Source organism: Eschrichtius robustus, chromosome 14, assembly GCF_028021215.1.
Source record: "Eschrichtius robustus isolate mEscRob2 chromosome 14, mEscRob2.pri, whole genome shotgun sequence".
Classification (NCBI taxonomy): domain Eukaryota; kingdom Metazoa; phylum Chordata; class Mammalia; order Artiodactyla; family Eschrichtiidae; genus Eschrichtius; species Eschrichtius robustus.
Window position 1 is genome coordinate 145856 of NC_090837.1, and position 27686 is coordinate 173541.

The 27686-nt window shown below is 44.1% G+C and overlaps 2 protein-coding genes across 5 annotated transcripts in view; one reads left to right on the forward strand and one right to left on the reverse strand.

Annotated features, from left to right (window-relative positions):
- The window catches only part of LOC137776442 (zinc finger protein 268-like), a 131200-nt gene that overhangs the window by 72314 nt on the left and 31200 nt on the right, over window positions 1–27686 (forward strand).
- ZNF268 (zinc finger protein 268) overlaps window positions 1–27686 on the reverse strand; it is a 66499-nt gene that overhangs the window by 21635 nt on the left and 17178 nt on the right. The window contains exons 5-8 of one of the 4 annotated variants that reach the window (XM_068562918.1): window positions 27291–27477; window positions 23117–23119; window positions 15202–15283; window positions 1425–1625 (exon numbers count right to left, since the gene is read on the reverse strand). In XM_068562918.1, the coding sequence (XP_068419019.1) occupies window positions 1425–1625; window positions 15202–15283; window positions 23117–23119; window positions 27291–27477 (473 nt within the window). Of the gene's footprint in view, window positions 1–1424; window positions 1626–10855; window positions 10970–15201; window positions 15284–15608; window positions 15782–23116; window positions 23120–27290; window positions 27478–27686 lie in introns of those variants that run through there. The other 3 variants (XM_068562915.1, XM_068562916.1, XM_068562917.1) reach the window with 3 other exon arrangements.

Consider the following 27686-nt stretch of genomic DNA (forward strand, 5'->3'; position numbering starts at 1 on the left):
GATATCAAGACTTATTATAAATCAAGATAGCGTGAAACTGGCATAAGGATAGAAAAGTAGGCCAATGGAACAGAATAAAGAGTTGTGAAACCAAACTATATTTATGGACGCCTGATATATGACAAGGTGGCACCGCAGAGCCATAGGTAGAGGGTCAATCACTTCAGTGGCACTGGGGCAATTAGGCAACTTGATGAAAAAAATAAAGCTTGACTCCTACTCACACTAAACATAAATATTAATTCTAGATGTATTGTGAATCTACATGTGAAAGGTAAATGTGAACAATGAAAACTGTCTTCATGAGCTTTGGATAACAAAAAAAGTTCTTAGATTGGACACAAAAAACACCAGTAATAAAAGAAAAAATTTATAAACTAAATTAAGTTAAAATTAGAAATAGCTGTTCATCAAAAGGCAGCATTAATTAACAGAATGAAAAGGCAAGACAGGAAAAAAAACCCAGCTTGTAAACAAATACTAACAACAGTTAATGCTGTGCATACTGAAGTATTTAGAGGGAGGCATGCTGATGTCTAAAATATATTAAGAAATACAGCAAAAATAAGATGGGGTAAGAGATGCAGAGGGATGGAAAGATGGATCATGTGATAAAGCAAGTACAGTAAAAAGTTAAAGGTAAATTCAAGGTGATGAGTATACAGATGTTCACTGCAAAATCCTTTCGACTTTGCCCTGCGTTTGAAAACCATCATAACAAAATACTGGAGGTAAGAGAAGCACCCCAGGTAAAACCTGAGTATGGATTTGGTATCAAGTTTGCTTTAAACTTCAATGTGCCTGAATCACTGAATCTTGTTAAGATGAAGTCTTGATATAACAGGACTGAGGTGCGGCCTGAAACTCAGCATTTCTAACAAGCTTCCAGAAAATAAATAACTCCTTTCAGTCAATAAGAAACAGACAGAAAACACCCACAAAAGGTAACAAAATGTCCAAAAAGCATGCTAGCAGGAAATGCAAAGTAAGCCCATACAGAAACACCACCATACCAGAATGGCTCAAATAAAAAGAACAACAGTAATTAAGAGCTGGCAGAGAACATGAGGCAAGTGGACACCCAGACACTGCTGATGGCCGTACAAGAGGACGGTGCTTAATGAAAAATATAAGCAATACAGCAGGATACACATGTGTACACGCCACCAACGTAAATTAAAAATGCATTCACACCAGAAACAATACACAGTTTGTAAACACATATAAACAGAACAATATCCATTAAAAAATTTGGGGGGGGGGGGCGTGGAAAAGGAGCTGAAAATTGAGTCTGGGGAAACCAGGAAACAGGGACCTCAGGGACCTTACACAACCTCCCACCTGAGGACCTCCATCCCTCTCCCACCAAAAAAATGAAAAAGAAATAAAGAAAAGAAGTGGAAATGAACAAAGCAGTAACTCACCCAGGTCTTCTTCGCTTTCGGCTGCTCCTGGGAAATAAACAGCCACTCTAGGACCTGCTCCGTCCCGGGACTCTTGTGCCTCTGCCGGGGTCCTCCAGGGAGAGGCCTCTGGTCAGGGGTCTCTTGACCCAGGATGGATCCCTCCCCTTGGAGCTTTCTGATGCCATCGTGCGTGCTGTCTCGCTCCTGGAGAGGTGGGACCTGCAGACCCAAGAGCAAGCTCACTTTTGCGAGCACTTTTCCTCTGGGCCCCGACCTTGGTCTCCTTTGCTGGTGAACACGCTCACCCAGGCTGGGCTGGGGGCTCTGCAGACTGTGGTCAGTGCGGCTGGGGGGGTGGGGCACAAGTGAGAGGAAACGGAAATGGGGAACCCAGCACACGACCACAGCCACCCCCCACCGCCAAGACTCTGCACAGGCCCCCAGGAACCCTGGAAGTGCAGCAACCACCCAGAGATTTAAACAACTTCGGGCAGACACTCAAGAAGAACATGATGCCAGATGGTAAGGAGGGAACGACCCTGCTGGAGGCGATGTACACGAGAAATAGGCTGTGGACGAAACAGTCTGTTTCAGTAGAGCTTCTTCTCTCAATATCTGGATGTCCATGAACAATTCACTTAGTCTCTCTCACTGAGTCTTATTTTTGTTGTTAAACATTGAGAGTAGGATGAGATCAGGGGAACAGTGTAGTCTTTTAATCTCCCAATAAAAACAAAAGAGGCCTACCAGAATAGCCAGAGAAGAAGCCCAGAGATGTCCACAGACAGACAAATGGACCCAGGTGACTGGGCTCCTCACAAACCTAGGATCCAGGCAGATGTGACCTAACTGCAGAACTGGGGCGGGGGACCGGGGGCCACATGCTGCCGATCTCCAAAGTCACCCCCGACAGGAGAGCACCTCCCGAGGGGAATCTGAGCCTCTCAGGCTCAGAGGTGCAGGTGACTAAAAAAGACGTTCCCAAAGTCGCTAAGTGACCTAACAGTGCTGTGGCCACCTAGGAACACAAAGGTCTGAGAAATAATGGGCAAACCGTCCCTTCTACAAGGACGGGTCTTCACTGCGAGGGAAAGCTGCTGGAAATGGAGCCCAAATTTATCAGCACAAGTGAGAAAAAAAAGATTCAGGCAAAGAGAGGGACAAGAGAAAGGAGATTCTGAGAATGAGAGGGGAAGGAGAGAAAAGGGAAGAGAGAAAGGCACTCGGCAGTCAGGGGGAAGGGTCCAGAGGATGCTCATTCCAGAAGCTATTATAACAACAAAATACAAGGGGTAAAACTGAGAGAAACATGTTAGGATACAAGGCATGCTGAACTCTAGGAAACACAGGGCTAGAGGCAGAAAAAAGGCTTCCTGACAAGGCTTAGCGTTGAGTCAGGTCAGATATGTGTGTATGTGTGTTTGCTTATATTTCCAAAAGAATCACTGAGAGGATGAACTAGAAACTGTAAAAATGGTTCCCTCCAGGGGAGGGAGGGAAGGAACAGAGCAGGAGGGATGGAGGCTTGTCTGAATGACACTACGTACTTTCTACTTTGAATCATGTAAATATTTCACATGATCTAAAAGAGGAGGGAGGGCAATCCCTAACGCTGAAAATAAATGTCAACAAATACATTCATTTATACAATTGGAAACAAAACTACAACGGACAACCATTTTACCAACTGACTTAACATGCGGTATTTAACTGTGTATTCTTTGGATAAAATGGGCTACAAAGACAGACTGAACCTCATTTAGTACCCTTGTTAATGGTAACAAATTGTTGTTTTAAAACCGTCTTATGTATGCTATAGGACATGACAGTTATATCACTCTTTTTAAGAACCAAGATATCTAACACATGACAAAAAGTTGCAAGAATAAAGTTTTTAACCCTCACGCACAGCTGGTGGGAATGTAAAATGGAGCAGCCACTTTGGACCCAGCTTGGCAGTTCCTCAGTGTTAAACCCAGAATTACTGTATTACCCGGCGATCCCATTCCTAGGTATCCGCTCAACAGAATTAAAAGCCTACCTCACAGAAATGCTTGCACACAAATGGCTCTAACAGCCTGATTCCTAATAGCCAAATACCCGTCAACGGATGAAGGGATAAACCATATGTGATCTATACATACAAAGGCACGTTATTTAGCCATAAGAAGGAATGAAGCACCAAAAAATGCTACTACATTATGAACCTTTGTACTATAGGTACCTGACAATTAGCTTCTTTTGACTGTAATGCAAGTGCCTGATCGTACTGAAAGCTTCTGATTTCTGAGGCGCCACTTCAAAGACATCCGTCTTAGATAAGCGCACTGCCAGCCACACGGCGGGATAAGGAGTCAGGCCGCCCCACCTGACGTTCCCCTCCCAGAAAGCCCTGGGTGACCTAGGTAACTGCTCACTGGAGTGACCCCGCTCTTCCCTTCCAGTGCCTGAATTCTCAGCCTTATTTTAAATTCACCAATAAATAATGAACCTGCAACCCCCCCTTGACCCCAATAATAAAGGCAGAACCTCAACCCCCCTTGACGCCAGTAAAGGCAGAACCCCAGGTCCACAGTCTCGTCCTCTCCCTCTCTCTGCTGTGTGGCCCCCCGTGTGCCACGTACCCCGCAGGGTCTGTGAGTAATAAACCTTAAGTTTTCAGAGTTCCCGACGGTTACTGAGGAGATGCGCCTTGCAGTCACAGTAAGAACCACAAGGGCTGGCCCAGCCATGACGCTGGCTCCAGTCAGGGAAACGTCTGTGGGGCTGCCACAAGCAGCACGGGTCCCGGCGAGCCCCGCCCCAGGCGCTCTGCGTCACAGCATCATTCCTGCCAGGCTGAGACCAACACAAAGCTACCTTGAAAACACTACGCTAAATGAAAGAAGCCAGATACACAGGGCCACCTCTGACATGATTCTGTTTACACAAATGTCTAGGATAGGGAAATTCTTGAACACACCAAGTAGATTAAATGGCTGTAAGGGGATAGGGGAAGGAGGGGATGGAGAGTGGCTTGTGAATGGGGACAGGGTTTCTTCTGGAAGTAATGATAATGTTCTGAAATTGGATACGGTGATATTTAGGCAACTCTGTGAATACTAAAAATGACTGAAGGCACACCTTAAAAGGGTAAATTTTATGGTATATAAATTATACCTCAATAATGCTTCTATATAAAGAGTAATTTTTTTTAACTTCAATGATTTTTAATAAATTGAAAGTTTTGCAACAGTCCGCTCATGCAGGTTTACAGCGTTCCTACTGCCTCAGACATTCCTCCGGAGCCGAGGCCCACGCTCACCCCCGACACCCAGACAACCACTGCTCTGCTCCTGTGCACAGATCTGCCTGTTCCGGACATTTCACACGACTGGGACCACACGAGGTACTGCGTCTGGCTTCTTCCGCTCAGCACAATACTTTGGAGGTTTATTCTTGTTACAGCACACACCAGAGGTTTGCTCCTTTATTGCTGAATAGTGTTCCATTTTGTCCATACGTTCACCACTTAATCCACATTTAGATTCTTTTTAGTTTTGAGCTACTATACAAGTCTTTGTGTGAACATGTCTTCCTTTATCTTGGGTAAATTCCTAGAAGTAAAACTGCTGCGCTGTACAGTAAGTTTATATTTAACCTTTTAAAGAAACTGCCAAAACCTTTACAAAGCGACTGTACCACTTTATATTCCCACCAGCAGTCTACAGTGGTTCCAATTTCTCTACATCCTTGTCAACACTTACTGTCTGCCTTTTTGGTTATAGCCATTGGGTATAAAGTGGGACTTCATTATGATATTAATCTTATTTCCCTAGTGACTCATGATGTTAAACATCTTTTCCGGTGCTTACTTGCCATCTATACATCTTCTTTGGTGAAGTGTCTGTTCAAATCCTTTGCCCATGTTTTAAATTGGGTTGTCTGTCTTCCTACTGAGTTGTAAGCATTCTTCATATATTCTGGATATATCCTTGTTATCAGGTACATGATTTGCAAATACTATCTCCTGGACTTTAAATACTTAAAGTCCCGGTCTGGGACTTGTGTTTTCATTTTCTGAATGGTAACTTTGAAGTTCAAAAGTTTTTATCTTGATGTGGCCCAATTTCTATCTCGAAAAGCACAACCTATAAAAGAGCTTTCTAAGAACTTTAGCCTAAGAGAAGGTCATGAATATTTCCCCCTATGATTTCTCCCAGGAATTTTATAGCTTTTGCTCTTGAAGTCTACGCTCCAACTGGAGGTCATCTTCTGGTATTGGGTGAGCTAAGAGTCACGGCTCATCTTCTTAGAAGATTTTTACTTGTGAAAACATAAAATACATAACATAAACTTAGCATCTTAACCATTTTCAAGTGTACAGTTCATTGGAATTCAGTACCTTCACAGTGCTGTGTAACCATTCCCAGCAGGTCACATTCATCTCCAGAACTCTTCATCTTGCAAAACTGAAACTCTGTATCCTCTGAGCAGTAACTTCCCATTCTCCTCCTACCACGGCTCCCTGACAACCAGCGTGGACCACACTTTCTATGCTCTTGACTACTCTAGGAACTGAAACCATGCTCCACAGGGTTAACAAACAGTGGCGACTAACAGAAATTCTCGAGCTCGTCTTACAGAGCAGCAGCCAAGGGGCAGCTTGTTAAACCCCCCACCTGAACCCGCCCTCAGTGACTAAGCTTGCCTGAATTACTAACTGTCCCCTAGAGGTAACACCTCTGACGTATGGGTCACTATATCAATGGGCACTTAAGCGGTTTTCCAGAAACCTAGAGTCAGCTCTTGTCCAGTGCAAGGCAGCCAAGACCGGTTGGGACCGCTGACCCTAAAAACCGGGCCTGCACACATGTCTGATGAATGACCGCCTGATGTCAGAGGGCCAAAACCTCCACCCTCGGATCATGCTAAGTGTCTACATTTTTGAACACGTATCCCACGAAGAAGCATGTACCCCGATACGCCTGCACAGAACACAGATTACCTCACCTTTTCCCTACTTCCAATCACTTCCCCACACCTGAGACTTCCCTACTTCTTTATCCCGTGAATATCTCAAGTCCCTCACCTGCGAGGAGACAGATCTGACATTTGTTCTCCCATCTCCTCACTTGGCTGTCTCGTGAATAAACTCTTTCTCTGCTACAAACTGCAGCGCCTCAGCGTTTGGCTTGCTGCGTGTTGGGCGAACAAACCTGGTTCAGTAACAGAACCTCACGTAAGTAGAATCTTACAGTATTTGTCCTTTTGTGACTGGCTTATTTCACTGAAAACAATGTCCTCAAGGTTCACCCATGTTGTAGCATGTGTCAGAATTCATTTCTTTTTAAGACTGAATATACACATACACACCCACACCCCATTTTGTTTATCCATTCATCTCTTAGTGAACAACTAGGTTACTTCCACCCAAAAAAGAGTAATTTCAAAAAAATAAATCTTTTAAACTCTGTAATTTGAATTGGAAATATCAAAATGAATCATTTTTTTCCTTTCCAAAGATCCCTAGGTCTGCCTACTGAAACAGCCCAGAAGTAATGACATTCCAGTATCAACAGTGGTCCCTGAGCACACTCCCTACGAAAAGACACAGGTTCCTGGAGAAAAGGTTGATTCCAGATCTGGGACGGGAAATACGCAAATGAGCGGAGAATACCTTCTTGGGCCCAAAAGCAAGGAAGCCAGGAAGCCAGCTAAGACTAACAGAGTCTTTCCAAAAAGCCTCAGAGCCAAGCTGAAAGGCTCCCTTTGGCTAAGGCTGGGACAATGAAACCCTCTAAAAGAATACTGACTGCAACTGATTGAAACTAACTGTGAACAGTATTAAGATTTACGAGTTTCTTAATCATACTCAAATTAACAAAAAGAAAAAAAAATCAAATGAAAAACTCACTGCTGTCACCAATGGATGTAACTAGGGCATCATCTCCTTAGTGAAAACTGGCAATTAAAGGGAAAGAGTTAAGCATGGATCTGCCATCCCTATACAAATCGTGTCTCTGGGTAACCAAACGGTTCTGTTGATGAAGAAACGTTCTTTTTTAGAGAAGCATTCTGTAAATTCTTTCAGAAAATTCCTGCTACAAAAATGGAAAGAATGATAGAGTTAGAAAGTCACCACTTTGTAGATGCTGTGAAATAACTGGCTGAGGGGAAGGTCATAATTGATGAAACCGTTAGAAAAGGCTGATGGGAAACTTCACAACAACAATACCACACCGTCACCCCGACCCCACCAATCGATCTTTGCATCACCTAGAGCGAGTCAACCAGACATACGTGCCTCCTGAGGTGACAAGACAAAGCACTATCAAGTATTCTTGCCAAAAACATTAATAAATGAATCTAAAGTCTCTAAAGATAAATTTCAGTTTACCAGAAATACTGGTGACAGGAAACATGTTAAATGTGACCACAAGGAAACAGAGATAAATCTAAAATGAAGGACATTCTAAAGGACAAATGGCCCAGCATCTTTAAAAAGTCAATGGGGGAAAAAAAAAGAAAGAAGGATGGGTTACTCTGGATTAAAAGAGACTTAAAGTATGTAACAGTAAGAAGTGTGTACCTTGTTTGGATTTTGATTTGAACTTGCCAACGTTAAAAAGGAAAATGAAATCTGAACATGGAATAATTCCATGATACCAAGGAATTATTCTGTTAGGTGTAATAGTGGTATTATAATTATATTAGAAAATGTATGTCTTTTAATGCCTAGTGATGTACGGATGAAATAACATGAGAACTGAATCTGCTTCAAAATACTTCAGAGTATTTTGGAGTAAGGTACCTTTATCCTACGCCTTAAATTTTTCCTTTGAAGAATTTTTCGAGAACAGTGACCACCACACAAGAAAATAAAGCTTTCAGAAAACAAGACAACATGAACAAGAACCAATGAAAATCAACAAACAACAGAATCAAAACCTTGTAGCCAACAGACAGTGCAATTGATGGACACTGGTTATAAATCAAGTATTATATTCAAGGAGAGAAAGGCAAGCCTTATGACTTGGCAAGGACTTGGACAAATAACTTAGCAAGCACATTTGAAAAAGAACTAGAAAGAATTTATAGGAATGATAAAAACACATCAACTGAAGTCTCTTTAATAGCAGGTTAGGAAGAATTAGTAAACGAAAGGACTAACCGGAAGAAATTATCTAGAAAGTAGTATGGAGAGACAGATGGGCAAGAGAGGAGAGCAGTGACACACAGACTGAGAAGGTCTATCATAAGCTGCACTAGAGTCTAAAAGGAAACAACAGAGCAAATTTTAAAATGGGGGGTGGGGCACAGCTTTCTGACAGCAGGCAGGTATCTAATGAACGTAGAAAGAATAATGAAATTAGATAAAACTCATTTGTCAACTAGCATAATAAAAACGCACATAAGAATCACCCATGCAGGCTAAATGAGTGGGTGAAAGTTTGAGGACTAAAAGGTATTTATTTCATCCCAGTATCTCCCAACAGATACTGACTTACAAAGGGAAGAGAGAGTGACTACAGGGGAGGGAACACAGACACCACCTTCACCAAGTGAGGCAAGTTCACATCAGCAGCCACAAGTGCCCCTGATGTGACGCAGGGAAGAATGCATCACTTCTGAAACGGATCAGGAGGAGGAGCAAACAACCCCAAACTGAGGGATACTCCACAGGATGCCCTGGACTCCAGAAACACGTCATGACAAAAAAGACTGAGGAACTGCTCCAGGTTAGACGAAAGAGCCAGCATAGCCCATCACAACACATGATTCAAGTTACTCTTTCCCCATAAAGGACAGTATTTCCAAATTTTCTACAAAGAAACAATTGGCAAAATCGCAATAAGACCTGTAAATGAAATAACAGCATTGTATTGATGTCAATTTTCTGATTCAGTGGTTATGTAAAAAACTGTTCTTGTTTGTGAGATGTACTGCAGTATTTAGGGGTAAAGGAACATCATGTCTGCAAATTAGTTTCAGTTAAGAAAAAAAAATGTGTATGTATGAGGAGAGAGAAAGAGGAGAGGAGCTGGGAACAGAGAGTGAGAGAGAAAATGATAAAGCAAGTGCAGTAAAATATTACTAATTGAGGAATCTGGATGAAGGTATAGAAGAACTTTTGTATTATTCCTGCAACTTTTTTAAGATCTAAAATTATGTCAAAATAAAAACTTAAATTAAAAAAACTTTACAGCATAAATAATGTGTATAATGCCCAAACATCTCTACAGAAAGAAAAAGAATAAAAATTATCAGTCAAAAAAGAGCCAAGAGGAAAAAAAAAAACAAAACAGATCAGCTACAGCAAACACAGTATAGAAAAAACACAGTAAGATGGTAGATTTAAACTCAAATATAACAGTAATTACGTTAATCATAACGGACAAAGTGTCTAAGTTAAGTACAAAGATTGACAGACTGATTTTAAAAAATGATGCTATTTAAAAAAGACACATCTAAAAGATAAAGATACAAAAAAGTCAAAAGCTGAAGAAAAAAAAAAAAAGCTAAAGAAAAATATATGACAAGCAATTAACCAAAAGGAGGCTCCTACACCTATAAAAATATAAAACAGACTTTAAGACAAAAAAAGGATTCCTGGACATAAGGTGACTCCACAATCATCAAAGCCTCGAGTCACAAGGAGAATGTAGTTTTCAGCTTGTCTGGAAGGGGTGAGCAGCCTGCTCAAAGACAGCCAAGCGGGTGACAGGCCGCCGCATTACCTGGCCGCCACCTAGCCCGACAGCTGAGCACTGAGCCGGCTCCAGAGACCTGATGGCGGCCGGCCACTCCCCGCCCACTGCTGGCAGCGCACAGGGGCTGCCTCTGCCCGCAGCCTCCTTCTCCCTCGCCTTCGCACGGCTAATTCCACAGGTCCTTTGAGAGCAGCTGCCAAGGTCACTTCCTGGGCTTCCCTCTGCCCCAGCGCGAATCCCGTGGCCACCTGGCCTGCCCTCTGTCCCCTCTCTCAACTCCCAGGGCTGCCTTTGACCCGTGTATCCTCAGTGCCTAACAGGTACCTGGAATATATAAACAAGGGTGCATGAGGGTTGTTAGTTTTGAAAGAGTAATTCATGAACACTGCCACATTTTAACAGGAAATTATCAGGGCTTCCTTGGTGGTGCTGTGGTTAAGAATCCGCCTGCCAGTGCAGGGGACACGGGTTCAATCCCTGGTCCGGGAGTATCCCACATGCCGCAGAGCAACTAAGCCCGTGCACCACAACTACTGAGCCCGCGAGCCACAACTACTGAAGCCCGCGTGCCTAGAGCCCGTGCTCCGCAACAAGAGAAGCCACCGCAGTGAGAAGCCCGCGCACCGCAACAAAGAGTAGCCCCCGCTCGCCACAACTAGAGAAAGCCCGCGCACAGCAACGAAGACCCAACGCAGCCAAAAATAAATTTTAAAAAATTTACATATAAAAAAAAACCCTGGGAATTATCATTTTAACCTTTAATTCGCCAAGAGGGTCAGTCTGGGCGCAGCTGAAGACATTCAGCCTGGTATGCACGGGAGCGCTGGCCAACCTTCCTCTGAAAGGCCCCGTCAGGCAGAATTCCCTTCTCTCTCCCACACCCCCTCGCGTCAGTCTTGAAGCCCCAACTCACTGCACTGCAAACTATGCTATTAGCATGTCGTGGTGGTGACCGTGGTGACGGTGTTTGGCGGTGGTCCATGGGAGCAGAGGCCCTGCCCAACGCCGGAGAAAAAGGGAAACAAGGTTCCCTGGTTTAAAATAAGTCAACTCCTACATGAGAGGAGGACACGGAAAATCTTTCCAAGCCCCTAGGAATGCAGACTCCCTGAAGTGAATTTGTAATGACACATTTAAGGGAGGGAAGTGTCAACAGCAGAAAGTAGCCAAACTGAAAAAACAAAACCTGCCAGTAAGTGCCCAGCATCCTCCGAGGAAAGAAACAGAGACTTAGGGGCTCACAGGCCTCAGTGCTACGTCACCGCCGAGGACCACCTCCCTCTGTTCTGAATTCACACTCATCTACAGCCTTCTAATTACTAGGTATCACCCTGGATACCCAGGAGGGGACACCCAGAATATGGGTCGAGGATGTCACCGGCCACGGGAAAGGGACTCCTGTGTTGCACAGTTTTAAAATGTCTTGCATATGATATCCTTTCCGCTTTCAGCGCATCCCTGAGTGGGGTCATCCACATCCTATCATTCCCCAGGGACTGGGCCACACACACCCACTGCGTCCAGGGCACGGCAAGGGACTTAACTGCTCCTGAGTCCAAGGAGCAGCTGATAAGTGACCTATTGTGGGTAAACAATAACTACTATTAGGGCCCAGGAGTCTAGAATCTCTGTCTCTTGAGAAATTCTCAGGCTACACCCTGAGGCAGTAGAGTACACTGGCTAGGGAAGCAGGTGTAGGGCCATCCCATCCAGGTTCAAATCCTGACTCTGCACAAACCAGCAGTGTAACCTGGTCCCAAGAAGAGGCACTGATGAATACCTACAGCAGACGCAGCTCAGAACCCCATGCACCGTGAGCGCTGAGCATTCACGCTGGGCTGGAATGGTAAGAAGTACAGGACTACTTACACAAAATCTAAACAGTGACCACGGACTAGGTGAAAAGCATAAGCTGGCTGTCAGAAAAGAGGACTCACCTTCCAAACACCCCCAATTCTGTCTAGTCTCTCCGTTTCCACTGCTCCAGGCAACACCTCCTCCGCCTCTCGTCTGCACCCCTGCAGTCGCCCATTCTCCACTGAGCAGCCAGAGGGTCTCTGAATAGCCCAACCCCCTTTCCTAACACAGCAGCTTCCCAGCCTGATCGGGCCTCTGGCCCCCTCTGTGTCTGTCTGCTCCCCTCCCCTCCCCGCCAACCCGGGCCACACAGGCCTTCCTTCCCTGCTACAAAGGCACGGACCCTCCCCCACCTCGGGGCCTTGGCGATGGCTGTTCCCACCCTGCATGTTCATGCACCTGCTCTTCCCAAGGCCGGCTACTCTGGTAACTCAGACCTGCAAACGTCACCTCCTCCATGGGACCTTTCCCAAACACCCAATCTTTCACATCAACCAATATTAATTCCATGTACAACACGACAACGACGTTTCCTGTTCACTTGTAAGTAGTTTCTCCATCATTTACATGGCATCTGCCTTCCTCCACCAGAGTACAAACTCCCCAAAGCATGGATCCTGTCAGTCTCGTTCACCACCACATGCCTGGACCTAGAAGGGGGCCTGGCACATAGTGGGTGCTCAATAAATACCTGGAGACTGAAAACATGATGAACACTTCAAAGACCAAAGCCTGGGATTTGCATATATCAGTTCACTCTTCCGCCCAAGAGGGTGTATGCTGTCCTGTTAAGAACTCAGAGCAGGGAGGGCTTCCCTGGTGACTCAGTGGTTAAGAATCTGCCTGTCAATGCAGGGGACACGGGTTCCAGCCCTGGGCCGGGAAGATCCCACATGCCGCGGAGCAACTAAGCCCGTGTGCCGCAAGTACTGAGCCTGAGCTCTAGAGCCCGTGAGCCACAACTACTGAGCCCACGTGCCACAACTATTGAAGCCCACGCGCCTAGAGCCCGTGCACCACAACAAAGAGTAGCCCCCCCTCACCACAACTAGAGAAAGCCCGTGTGCAGCAACAAAGACCCAACGCAGCCAAAAATAAATTATAAATAAATAAATAAAAGAACGCAGAGGAGGAAGCGTGAGCCCCTGGGTTTGAATTCTGTCTTCTGCTGAGTGATCCTGGCAGACCGCCTGCCTCTCTTTGTCACCTTTCCTTGTCTTTAAATGGGGCTAAGAGTCCTACCTTCCTATGAGGCTGCTGTGAGGATCAGTTTGTATCTGTAAAGTGCTGAGACCCAGGGCTAGGGAGAGTAGACACTGTAGAAATGTTAACTAGTATTACTGAAGTTGTAAAGTTTTCTTTATACAAGTCCTCTGCATTGCTCAGGTTTATAGTACTTTCACCTGTTTTACTGCCATTGCAAATAGGCTAATTTCCCTCATTATAACTTCTAAACAGATACAATTTATAAACAGGAAACGTACTGACTTTTAGACTGATTTTGTACCAAGGAATCTTACTGGATTCTCCTCAAGCTACCACTCTCTTCCCACAACCACAGGGCACACTGATTCAGTCCACATGGCTGTCTTCCTGCCTCATTCCCATTTCTGCAACCAACCGCTGCTCCCTCTACCCCACTCCTTCCTCTCCTGCCCAACAAACACCCACACTCACACTCTGCTCTGGAAATATCACAGCGAAACCCACCACTACCATCACCACCAAGTCCGATTTGAACTTCTGTGACATAACAGTACTTGACCTCCCTGGGGCATCTCACATGGCAACCATTTTTGAGGTTTCTTTTTCTTTGACTCTGAAACACAAGTCTCTCCATTTCTCTCATTTCTATGGGGCTGCTCAACCTTCAGCCCCTCCTCCACCACCTTCCCTTGTCCATCCCCTGACCACTGCCCTCAGTGCTCTTCCCAGGAAACATGTGCTCCTTGAGCTAATCTGGCTATACCTACTCAGTGATACCTGTCCAGACCTTTCTCTCGAGACAGGTGCCTACCCACCTGCCCACCAGCACCCGCAGGGTCCCACCATATCTAAAGGAAATGTCCACCAGCCCTCCATAACAACTCTGATGGTCTTCCCTGACTCAGGGAATGGTACCACTCCCAACCCAGGTCCACAGAGCAGACCTCCAGCAGTTATGCCTGGCTCTTCTGGCTTGCTCACCACCAGCACCCAACTAGTTACCAAGTCCAGTTGCTTCTGACCCTACCGTCTTTCTCCCTAGAGGATAAAATCCAAGTGTTTTTTTTTTTTTTTTTTGGCCATGCCGTGCAGCTTGCGGGATTTTACTTCCCCGACCAGGGGTTGAACCCGGGGCCATGGCAGTGAAAGCACCGAGTCCCAACCACTGGACCACCAGGGAAGTCCCCAAATCCAAGTTTTTAATGTGATCCTCAAAGCCCTCTACGATCCAATCTCTGCCTATGGCTCTGGCCTCATTTCTTAATACACACTCCACCACCACCATCACCTACAAAACCATAAACTCTACATTCCAGCAACTGTAAAGTGTTCCAAGGTCACCAACATACTACATCACTTCAAGCCTCTCAAATTTGCACGTTGCTTCCTTTCCCTAGGCTGACCTTCAGTCCCTTGTTCACCTCATTCACCTTTCAAATCTCAGTTTAAGACTCCCTTATTAATCCCTGAAGCATTTCTTGGGGTGTCCTTACTTCCAAAACTGGCCCTGTGCTGTGTGTCTCCATACACTTCCACGGCCGGCTCTCGGAGGACCCCTAACGTGTCACTGTGCTCATACATTTTCTTGCCCACAATTCCCACCAGACCATGGCTCTTCCAAAGCAGGAACGACCTATCTTCGCACCTTTAGCACCTGCCCCAGGGTCCAGCAAACAAAAGACAATAAACAAAACCGTTGAATAACCAAAGGGGCAAATGCATAACTTCCCAAATGAGGCCCCAAAATCTTAGACACGGAAAGAAAAAACTAAGAAAATATTTGTCGAAGAAATTGGAAAATGGATGATGACCCCTCGTTTAACTCAAGGCTCAAGGTACAGAATTGGCAGAAAAGAGACTGAAAGAAAGAGTAAAGTAACAGTCTGACAACAAGAAGCACTTCTGGACGGCCCAACGTCATCTAAAGGAGGTGCAGTGGCTTGGAAGCCCCACGCAAGCTCCGACCCTGGAAAAGATGGATGAGCACACGTCGGTGTTCAGGGCGCTTTTCAGAAACGAGAGAAAAACCCCCGACTCACCCAGACGGCAGCCGTCCGGACCCTGGTGGCCATCCTCACGGCCAGTTTTGTGCGCCCTGCGGGGGGTGGCAGGACCCGACGGCTGCGGGAGAAGAGAACCGTGAGGGAACCGGGAACCGGTCTCCCCGCCGCTCCCACGCCCACGCGGGACCCTCCTGCCCCCCCGAGGACCTGCCCCTCCCTTCCCACGGCTGGGCCTCCTTCCCTCACGCAGCGGCGGGGTGTCCCAGCTCCGCCCCCACCTACACACACGCGATCGGCTCAGGGCAGGCGCGGGGGAGGCCAGACTAGTCTGCACGGTCCCGCCGCCCTGACACGGGAGGGACTCGGCGCGCGCGGCTCCCCCAAGCCCTGAACCGGCAGCGGGGGATGCGGGGGATGCGGGGGAGACCGGCTCCGCAGCCGACCTCCCGGATCTGCAGCCAGAGCCACTCGGTCCTCGCTCTCGACTGTGCGGCGCCCGCTCCGGGTGCTTCGGCGACGGCCCTCGGGCAGACGAGGTCGGCGCGCTCCAGCTCAGGTCCCCACGACGAGCAGGGGAAGCACACCGCCCACCAGTGCTCTCCCGGCTGGGGCCGAGCCGACGGCGGCCGCTAGGGACGCACAGGAAATGCGTCAGGGCGACCCGAGAGCAGGACGAACTACAACTCCCGGAAGCCTCTGCGGGCGTTCCTCCTGCGCTGGGCGGCTCCAGCCGAGGGCCGCCGGGACGGGGCGCTGCGGCCGCGAAGCGCAGGCCCTTCCCGCCCCACCCCTGGGCGCGGGCGCGCAGACTTTCAGTGATACAGAGGATTAAAATAATTGACAGGAATAGCGCAAAGGCAGGAGGCGTATAAGTTCAGTTAAAAGTGTTCTAAGTTTCCTGCTTTTCCAAATGGTAAAAGTCCTAATTTATACTTTAATAACGCAAAGATTCGTTCCGTTGTATAAGTGACATTTATTTTCCAGGAAAATTAGGAGTGGCATTGTCTTCCTTTGGGGATGGGGGTGGGTGAATCCTTTAAATGTCTGACTTAATATAAAACAGCTGGAGTCTCATATGTGCTTCTGCGTTCACTCTGTTGCATGTGTTGCTTATGTGGAAGTATCAATATATAAAAAAATCTGGCCTCACATAGGTATGTGTCAATAGTTGGAAAAGGACAGGGTATTTTAATATACTTAGATGACTGCATATTCTTTGTAGTAAAAGTTGAACAAGGAATAGGTCAGTTTCAGTGTACGATCTGAAACCAGAGAGGTGAGCTTTTTCTACTCTATTAAAACCCATTGGTCTGTCTTGCACTTTGAATGCATAGTTTTATCAGGCATGATTTTGTAACAACATGCATTGGTCATTTGGAAAATATTGGTTCACTGACTAATGCAGATCTTCCAAACACTGACACCTCTCCTTATACAACATGAAAGCTCGTATTCATCAATATCATCATTGATCTTAAGTACTGGGAATCTGTGAAGTTCACAGTGGCAGATACAAGATTTCCAAAATTGTTTGCACTTGAAAACTCTAGCTTTGTATTGGCAGACAATGCTGGCACTTGTTCCCCTTGTGTGACAGCTCACTTGGTTGGCAGTTGAGAATGTGTCTGCCTCACCCACGTTTGCCTCACCTTTCAGTCCTACTTTCATGCAAAGTTCAGCTCCCAACTCAATCACACAAGTGCATTTTCTGGAGACAGTTACGGAACTTCAGGACGCAGCACAGAATATTTTTTGCATAGATACTAAAAAGATACGGACTCAAGAGTTGAGATTTAATAAAATTAGTTTTCACTGCTCCATCAAGGACATCCAGAAGTGAAATTGGTCCTTTTCTCTTCTTTTTTTAACTGTGAATGTGATGATGAAGAACATAATGGCGACTAATAAATGTCTTTGGTGCCACTTCCTAGATGCATGGGGAGTGCCCACAGTGGTACCCCTATGGCTTTTGCACCATCAGAGCAAGTTCAACACAGTAGGCAACATCTTGAGTTTGGAATATCAGTACTCGCTGTAAAATTCTTTCAACTTTTCTGTATGTTTGAAATTTTTCATAATAAAATATTGGAGGAAAATATTGTGGAAGAGACAAACTTTTCAATAAATTGTGCAAGCCATAAATAAATAAATAAATAAATAAATAAAAATTGTGCAGGAACAATGACATAGCTATACAAGAATAGGAAAAAAACCTGCTGTCTCACAATATATTTAAAATAAATTCTAAATAGATTAAATATGGGACTTCCCTGGTGGCGCAGTGGTTAAGAATCCTCCTGCCAATGCAGGGGACATCAGTTCAAGCCCTGGTCCAGGAAGATCCCCCACACGGTGGAGCAACTAAGCCCGTGCACCACAACTACTGAGCCCGTGTGCCACAACTACTGAAGCCTGCGCACCTAGAGCCCATGCTCCGCAACAAGAGAAGCCACTGCATGAGAAGCCCGCGCACCACAACAAAGAATAGCCCCAGCTCCCTGCAGCTAGAGAAAGCCCGCGTGCACAAACAAAGACCCAATGCAGCCAAAAATAAAAATAAATAAATTTATTTTTAAAAAGTAGATTAAATATTAAACGTGGAAAGGAAGGCTCTACAGGTTTTAGGTTGAAATGTAGAGTTAGCATCCTTTGCCCACTGATTTGTTAACCAATCCCTGTTATCTGCTAAGTTCTCATGTTGTGTTAGTTTTCTGTGCTGCTGTAACAAAACACCACAAACTTGGTGGCTTAAAACCACACACATTTATTATCTTACAGTTCTGAAGGTCGAAGGTCCGACACAGGTCTTCCTGGGCTAAAGCAAGGCATTGGCAGGGCTGCATGCCCTTCTGGAGGCTGCTGGGGAAAACCCTCTCCTTGCCTTTTCCAGATTTTAGAGGCCACGAGCATTTCTTGGCTCAGGCCCCCGTCTTCCACCTTCAGAACCAGCAACAGAGGGCTGAGTCCTCCTCGTGCTGCGTCGCTCTGGTCTCCTTTTCTGTCTCCCTCTTCCACCTTTAAGGACTCGTGTGATGACATTAGGCCCACACAACAATCCAGGATAATCTTTCTATTTTAAGGTCGGCCGATAGCAAACTTGGTTGCCCTTTGCCCTGCAAGGTAATACATTCATAGGTTCCGGGATTGGGATGTGGACGTCTTCCAGGAGCCATTATTCTGCTGTTCTGTTTCTCGTCTCTTTATTTTGTTCCATTGATATTTGCCTATAATGGGGGTCTGCAAACTTTCTCTGTAAAAGGCCGGTGTATTAGTTTTCTAGAGCTGCTATAATAAAGTACCAGAGGGTGGCTTAAACAACAGGAATTAATTTTCTCACAGTTCTGGAGGCTGAAAGTCTGAGATAAATGTGTCAGCAGAGTTGGTTTCTGCTGAGGCCTCTCTCCTTGGCTTGTAGATGGCCATCTTCTCCCTGTGTCCTCACAGGCCATCCCTCTGTGCAGGTCTGTGTCCTAATCTCCTCTTCTTTGTAAGGACGCCAGCAGTCATATTGGATTAGGGCCTGACCTAATATTCTCATTTTGACTTAAAATGTTTAAACTTTAAAGACCCTAAACAGTGACATTCTGAGTTACTGGGGATTAGGACTTCAACAAAGGAATTTTGGGGGACATAATTCAGCCCATAACAATCAGTTAGTAAATATTTTAGGTTTTCTGGGCCATAGTCTGTCATAACTACTGAACTCTGCCATTGTAGCACAAAAGCAGCTATAGATATTACATAAAATGAACATGGCTGTGTTCCAGTAAAACTTGGACAGCAGGCCAGATTTGGCCTCCTGGTCCACACTATGGGAATCCATCATTGTCTTGTTATGTCATCACAGCAAGCCTTGACAAGTAGTGGGTCAAAGCCCTTTTTTATTGTCATTCTTCAAAAAGGCCTCGGTTATTTTTCCTCCTTTGGTCTTGCATGTACATTGTAGGCTTTGCTTGCCAAGTTCCATGTAAAAGCCTTCATAATAAAGGGTGATACGTGCCAAGCTGTATCTCCACGGGGCAGGCACTGCCACTTCACTGTACAACACTCCTCCCGCCTTCTTTGCTGAAAGAACACTGTATATGCTCAGGTGCTGGTTGGCCGTACGTTTGTGGTTCAGTGGGTGGGTGTTGGCTTCTTCATCAATTCATTCAACTAATATTCACTGAACGCCCACTATGAGCCATACTTCACTCATTAAAGTGAAGCATTCATTCTGGTGGGGAAGACAGATAGTAAACAGGTAGGTAGGTAGGTAGATTGAAAGGTTACAAGCACTGTGGAAAAAATGAAAAGAACAGGGTAAAGGGGATTAGCAGTGCCCGTGGGGTGGCTGCACGTTTAAATAAAGCAGCATCTTAGATTCCTAGGCCTGCTGTAACAAAGCACCACAGAGTGTGGGCTTAAACCACAGAAATTTATTGTCTCACAGTTCTGGACCCTAGAAGTCCAAAATCAAGGTGTTGGTGGGATCGGTTCCTTCTGAGGACTGTGAGGGAAGGACCTGTTGCAGGCCTCACTCCTGGACTTGTAGACCCTTCTGCCACCTGTGTCTCTTCACATCACCTTCCCTCGATCTGTATCTCTGTGCCCAAATTTCCCCCTTTTCTAAATAAGGACACTAGTGATACTGGATCAGGGTCCACCCTAACGACCTCACTTTAACTTGACTACCTCTGTAAAGACCCTTCCTCAAAGTAAGGTCACATTCTGATACTGGGGATTACGACTTCAACACATGAATTTTGGGAGGACACAGTTCAATACATAACAGGCAGTCTAGGTAGGACTAATTTGTAAGGCAATACCCTCTAAATCTAATCTCCTTCCACAGGGCTGTGTGACAAGGGAACTTTGTCACTAAAAATATCTAAAACTTAATTCCTAACATATGGAGCCAAAGGCAGTTGGCTTTTCCAGCCCTCTGAAGGCCCACATCTTTGGAATCTCTGTTCCCTTCCATCTGTCACCTAAATTTGTCTCATAATTGGAACGTCTTGCCGACCTCAACCACTAGCTGTTTATACACACCATTGCTTTCTTTTCAACCAGTACAGCTGCTGAGACACTAGACACATGGCCACCTTGCAACTTATTTACGGACAAAGGTAACTAAGTCAATTTTTTTCACTTCTTGCCATTAACAAGAAAACAGATTTAATCAATATGTGCTTAATTCATGGATGAATATAAAGAAAATATTTTCTGATTCCCCATGGCCTATAGCGTTGGTGACTGAGATGCTGGGCCTTTCTTAAGATTCCCCAGTGGTTTCCCATTACCCTTAGGAGAGCGCCAGGACCCTTAGCCAGATGTGCAGGCAGTAGGAGCGTCAGGAAACCAGCAGACGCTGGAGCCCAAGTGATCTAGGCGCCTCCACTTCTTACTGGGCCACCGGGACAAGTCACTCTGAACTCACGAGATGGAAGGAAGGAGACGCATTAACAGAACTGGTGTGAAAACCAAATGAGAGGGTGCCTGTAACTCATGTGCCACACGACACTTTAACATAATTAGTTTACTTTCTTCCCGTTAGGACCTGGTTTCCACTTAGTAGCTGTGTCATTTTAAATATCACGTCACTAACACAGTGACAGTATAAAGAGGGAGACCTCTAGAGGTCGTTGTTTGAGCAGGGTCTGAGTGAATTTGTCTCAGGAGAGGACAACAATGGTAGTGCGTATTTGTGTTTTACATTAGAATAGCTGATTTTATAAAAACCTCTGCTATGTCAGACTATCTTATTTCAGATCTGCCACAGTTGCTGGTTGTTTTTCTTTCTTTTTTTGTTTTTTGGCTGCATTGGGTCTTTGTTGCTGCACGCAGGCTTTCGCTAGTTATGGTGAGTGGGGGCTACTCTTTGTTGCAGTGTGCAGGCTTCTCATTGCAGTGGCTTCTCTTGTTGCAGACCATGGGCTCTAGGAATGTGGGCTTCAGTAGTTGTGGCGTGTGGGCTCTAGAGCACAGGCTCAGTAGTTGTGGCGCACAGGCTTAGTTGCTCCCTGGCATGTGGGATCTTCCCGGACCAGGGCTAGAACCCGTGTCCCCTGCATTGGCAGGTGGATTCTTAACCACTGTGCCACCAGGGAAGTCCCTGTTGGCTGATTTTCAAATGAAGCTCTACCATTTACTAGCTACATGATTTGGGGCAAATTACTTAAAATTTCCAAACTCTAGTGCCCTTAACTGTAGGGGAATAATATTATGCTCCTCATAGGACTATAGAGAGAAATAACTTAATGCATTAAGGGGCTTCACAGATTGGCTATCTCATATCAAGCTGTCTATGATGAAGATGCATTACAAAAATAAAAACCACCACACATTCGTTATTAGCGTTCGTTTGGAGCTGCAGGTTTTCTTGTTTCCCAGAAATCCTTGGTTTTCCGATTTTTTAAAAACAACTTTATTGCGGTTAAAGGTTACACACAACAACCTGGATCCAGCTAAAGTGTCCAGTTCAATGAATTTAACAAATGAAGACAGTCATGGAACCACTACCACAACCAAGACACAGGTCACTCCCAGTGGTCCCCTTATGGTCCTGTTTGCAGTCAATTGCTCTCCCACCCGGGCCACAGGTGACCCCTGACCTCTCTCCTTTATCTATTACGCTTTCTAGAATTTTATACATGGGAGTCATATAGTATGTACTCCTTTGTGTCTGAATTCTTAGAATGCTTTTAAGATTTAACCATTTAGCCTTGCAGGGCTAGATTACAATGTGTTTATCTACTCAAATGCTGTGAATTATTATACATGACATCTGTTGAGTTTACTGTATTTGTGTTTGTTCCGGTTTTAGGCGATCACAGTGCTTAACATTCAGGCACACATTTTTGCATGGACATATTTTCACTTCTCTTGGTTATTTACCTAGGAATGGAATTGATGGGTCACGTGGTAACTGTATGTTTAGCCTTTTGAAGACAAGCCAAACTGTTCTCCAAAGTGGCTGTACTATTCTGTAATCCCACCAGCAACGTGTGAGGGTTCCAATCTCTCCAATCTTCAATAACTAGCTTTATCTTTTTTATCTTAGTCATGCTACTAGATGTGAAGTCCTATCTCCTCCTGGTTTTGACTTGCATTTCCCTATGACTGACGCTGTCGAGCATTTTTACAAGGGTTTACTGGCCATCTATACACATTCTTTTGTGAAGCATCTGGCAAATCATTTTGCACATTTTTTTGTTCACCTTCTTACTGTATAATTTATGAGTTAGTTATGAGCATCCTTTGTATTCTGGATACAAGCCTTTGTCAGATATACATATTGTTAATATACCAGTCTATGGATTGCCTTTTCATGTTCTTTTCAAAAGAGCAGAAGTTTTAAAATTTTTATTAAGTCCAATTTATCATTTTTCTTTTATGATTCATGCGTTTTGTTCTATCTTTGCTTAGCCCAGGGTCATAATCATTTTCTCCTATGTTTTCTTCCAGATATTGAAAAATTCTAGCTTTTGCATTTAGGTTTGCAATGCATTTTGAGTTATTTATGGATGTGATGTGAGATAAGGGGAGGGTTTTTTCCATACAAATATCCAGTTGTCACACCACCCTTCATTTAAAAGAATGTCTTTTCCACGTTGAGTTATTTTGGCTCTCATGTCAAAATTTAATTGACAGTATATGTGTAGGTCAATTTCTGAACTCTCTATCCTGTTTTATTGATCTATATCCACCCTCATGCCAGCATTTTATTAGTATAGTTCTATAGTAAACTTTGAAATTAGGTATTGTAGGCCCTACAACCTTACCCTTTTAAAAAAATTTCTTCAGTTATTCTAGGTCATTTGCATTTCCATATAACTTCCTGATTAGCTTGTCAGTTTCCACACAAATGCCCCTGAACTTAAAGATTAGTTTGCGGAGAATTGCTCTCCTACTATATTGAGCTTGTCCATCCTTGACCATGGTGTATTTCTTCACTTATAATATTTATTACATGCTCTCTATTATGTGTTCTTGAATTTCTTTCAGCAATGTTTTTATACTTTCACTGTACAGATCTTGCTCAATTCATTAAACATATCTAAGTATTTCATATTTTTGTATCATTGTGAGATTGTATTTCTGATTTCATTTACAAATTGTTCACTGCTTGTACATATCAATTTTTGTATATTGATCTTGTATCCTGCAACCTTGCCAAATTCCCTTATTAAAGTTCCAGTAGCTTATTTGTAGACAAGAACTTTTGAAGAGAAAATATTCCATCACTGAAAAGATTGTTTTCCTGATCCTAAAAGTAACACATATTCTCCGAAGAGACTTTGAAAAGTACAAAAAAAAAAAAAAAAAAAAAAGAAAACAAAAGCAAACACCAATTCTCCCAATATGTAGGTTAATTGCTATTGATCTTTTGACAAATCTCCTTAGAGTTTTGAGCAAGATTCATTTCCGTTTTTTGAAATTCATTTATTTATACATATCTGAGCTTACTCGGTATTGACAATTATTTATCATGCTTTTTTTGTATACCACAAGGACATTTTTCATGTTACCAAGCTTTCTGTTTGTGTAACCTTAATGTCTATAAATAAAAAATTTTCTATTATACATTTTTAATATTGCAAATTTTGCAGTATTATAAGTACTGTTTCAGTGATCATCCACAGACGTACATTCCTTAGGGTGTTAATAATAGTAATATTATTATTATTAATAGCTAAGACATACAGTACTTCCTATGTGCCAGGCACTGTTTCAAGTACTTTACACAGTATCTCACTTAATCCACACAACTATCCTCGGACATAGGTACCAGCAGTATCTCCACTACACAGTTCAGGAAAACTGAGCCATAGGTTATCGGAAATTCTAAGAGGCCCAGCTACGGGGCTCCTCTTTTACGCCCACAGAGAACGACTGCTTGTAATGAAAACCACTTCTGGTAGGAGTACGTTACATACGTGAATGGTGTGTAATCACTGAGGAGTTACTCAGCCATAACTGAGGCGCCAGGAGGTTCTCAAAACGTGAGGCCTTCATCCCAACTGTGCCAGAAGAGTGAGCTGTGGCCTCTTGCTCCTGCAGTTCTCAGGTCTCTCGAGTCTAACAAGCATTTCTAGATTAGTCCTGGGAGAGACAGCAAGGTCGTCGTCCTGTTATTCTCAACAATCTTTATATCATTCAACAATCAGTGAGCATCTAACGTATACACATTGTTTGCTAGAAAGTGGCAAATAATGGTCAGTCCCTACACACACAAGATCCATTTACAGAATGAAACAGAGAATTAAAACAGATTCTCTTTCTAAATCTTTTTTGGGTCACGGACTTACCAGAGAATCTGAAGATTAGTTTCCTCTCTCTTAAAGGGAAAACCTCCATACAAAGAGAATGCTTTTGCATGCAATATTAAAAGCTGTTTACTGATCCTCAGAATGCATCCATATACCCACTATGGGTCAGTGATTTCCTTGGTTGGTAAGTTCTGATGCAGGTAAAAGGGAAGACATGTGTGACTGGAAGGGAAGTGAGAACTCCATCAGTTCTTACTGGCAATTGATCAGTTTAAAGTGAATGACAGACACTAGGGTGGGGCAATAATGTAACGTTAACAATCACACCTAATGTAATAAAGCACTTCATACATATGAGGCATGTTCTAAGCTCTTCATGTGTTTACTTGTTTGCTCCTCACCACGATCCCATGAGGTAAGTAATGTTATCCCTAATTTGCACAGGAGGACATCTGTAAGTTAGGCACAGAGCAGCTAGGCAGCATGCCCAAGTTCACCCAGCAAGGGAAGGACAGAGGTGGGAGTTCAACTTGGGGAGCCCAGCTCAGACGTATACTCTTAACCACTGTTTTCTTCATAAAGATACAGCAGTGCTGTGTCTATTCTAGGAGCATACTTGCTCCAAGTATTGCCCGGGTACCTGCTCCCGCTCAAATGGAGCCTCTCCCTGGCGTGTTCAAGTACCCAATGCTCCTTTAGGTCCCAACAGCCAGAGGATCATTGTGTTTAACCTCCCAAGAGTCTTTAGCAGCCTGTCCCAAGAAGCACAACTCTATGACCCCAAACAACTTAGAATTAATGGGAACGTTTGCTAGCAGGAGGTTCTCAAGCTTTCTTGATGGTAGAATAGGAGAAACTGGATATCCTTTTTTAATATTTAAAAGCGTCTTCAAATAATTATTACAGTGACACCTAATAGACTATAAAACTCACTCATAATTCCCTTATCTAACAAGTCAATTCTGTTCATTTATCCATAGATACGTTTTCAATTGTTACCCACATGCAAATATATTTAAACTGGGTACTAATAGTAGTAAATGTGTTCTTCCTTCTCTGCCTCACATGATAAGATTTTCCCTGCTGCTAGCCAAAATGTGGTTTATATCAGACACATAAAACAGACTAAACACTACAAAGTGTCCCAGGAGAGAGGGACAATCAAGTAAAAAATGGCATCTTAACTCACTGCAATATCATTTTCCATTGTTTGTTACAATAACTATACCCATTTTTTATTCCCCTCAGCAGCAACTCTCATTTATTTGCCTTTTTAAGGTAGCGCTCTCATTTATTTTTTTGAAGGAAACAAAGCTGGATCATCTATCAATAACTCACTTACTTAATGGTTCCTTCTCAGATTTTAGCATTTAACGCTGGGTGAAGAATGCTCCCAGGCCAACTACTTTTGTGGGAATTTGGGAAAAGAAGACAATCTGATATACTAAGGTGAAATTTGTGTGTTTTTCCCCCTCCAGGACCAATTCTCTAGTGCAAGAAAGGGTAGTAACAAGACTGAAAGCAGCTCTTCTCCAGAAGGAGTTCTCCAATGCTAAAAAAAGTTATTGCTCTTTGTGAAGAATTCCATATTTATTACATTAATATGCATTTTCTCTAATATGATTTGTCTGGTATCTAATAAGGTTAGGGCTATTAACAAGTGCTGTCCCACACTGATTACATGTTAGGAACTGCTCTCCGGTGTGAGCTATTTGATATACTATACGTGGAGAGTTCTGGCTGAAGATGATCCCACACTGATTACATTTATAGGTCTCTTCTCCAACATGAACCCTCTGGTGCTTAATAAGGTCATTCTTCCGAATGAAGGCTTTCCCACACTGACAGCATTCATATGGTTTCTCTCCAGTATGAATTCTCTGGTGCACAATGAGGGCAGAACTCTGGCTGAAGGATTTTCCGCAGTCATGGCATGCATATGGTTTCTCCCCAGTATGGGTTCTCTGATGTGAGAAAAGGTGAGAGCTTCGACTGAAGCATTTTCCGCAATCTTTGCACTCAAAGGGTTTCAGTCCAGTGTGAGTTCTATGATGGACAACAAGGTGAGACCTCTGGCTGTAAGACTTCCCGCAGTCACTGCATTCGTAGGGCCGCACCCTAACATGGGTTCTCTGGTGCAGAATGAGATGCGTGCTCTGTCTGAAAGACTTCCCACATTCGGCACACTCATATGGTTTCTCTCCAGTATGAGTTCTCTGGTGCCGAATAAGCCTGGAGCTGTGAACAAAAGACTTTCCACACTGATTACATGTGTACAGTTTGTCTCCTGTGTGAGTCCTCTGATGGGTAACAAGGTGAGAGAACCAGCTGAAGGACTTCCCACATTCTTTACATTCATAGGGTTCCTCACCAGTATGAGTCTTTTGATGTCCAATGAGGTGAGAACTCCGGCTGAAAGATTTTCCACATTCTTTACACTCATAGGGTTTTTCTCCAGTATGAATAAGCCGGTGCCTGGTAAGATTAGAGCGCCAGCTGAAGAATTTTCCACATTCCTTACATTCATAGGGTTTCTCTCTATGCGTACCCTTTGATATACCAAGGGATGTACCATGAGTAAGAGAGTTGTTATCAGGGCATCTGTACGATTTATCTCCTGCTTGAGTTCTTGCAAATTGAAGAAGGTGAATGTTTTGACAGAAGGTTTGACCAGAGTCATTACTGTTGCTTGCATAACTTTCCTGATGACCACTGAAAACCAAATCATGTTTTAAACTTTTAGGATGTGAGTCATGTTTATGGAAATACTCTCTCAGTGCTAGCTGAGAAGGAAGAAGACAGTTTCCCCCATATTTCCCATTTTCACAGACTCTCTCCTGACGAAGTGCTTTCTTTTGGGTGAATGCCACTTGCCTCAGATGTCTCTCCTGGCTGTCCTGGGGCCTGTCCAACTGACCTTCACGTGTCCAGACTTCTTCCAATGACAAATACCAGAGATCACTCTTTGCCATTCTTTTCATTTTAACATCACAGGAGTGTTTATCTTTAGAAATGCTCTTACTGGAAGTTGATGATTTAACTTCAACTGCAGTCTCCAAATCTGAAAGAAATGGAAAAACTTTGCATAACTAAAAACAGTATTAAGGTCAGAATGGTAGGATGTATGTAGAAAAAAGTATGTAAGTCATGCAGAGTTGCTTTTAAATATGGTTTTGTAAGCTTGACAGAGAGTGAGAAAGGGAAGGAAGGCCCATTAACAGGAAATGGGCCGGGCTATAATATGCACATAAAAGGAGCAAAGAGGGTAAG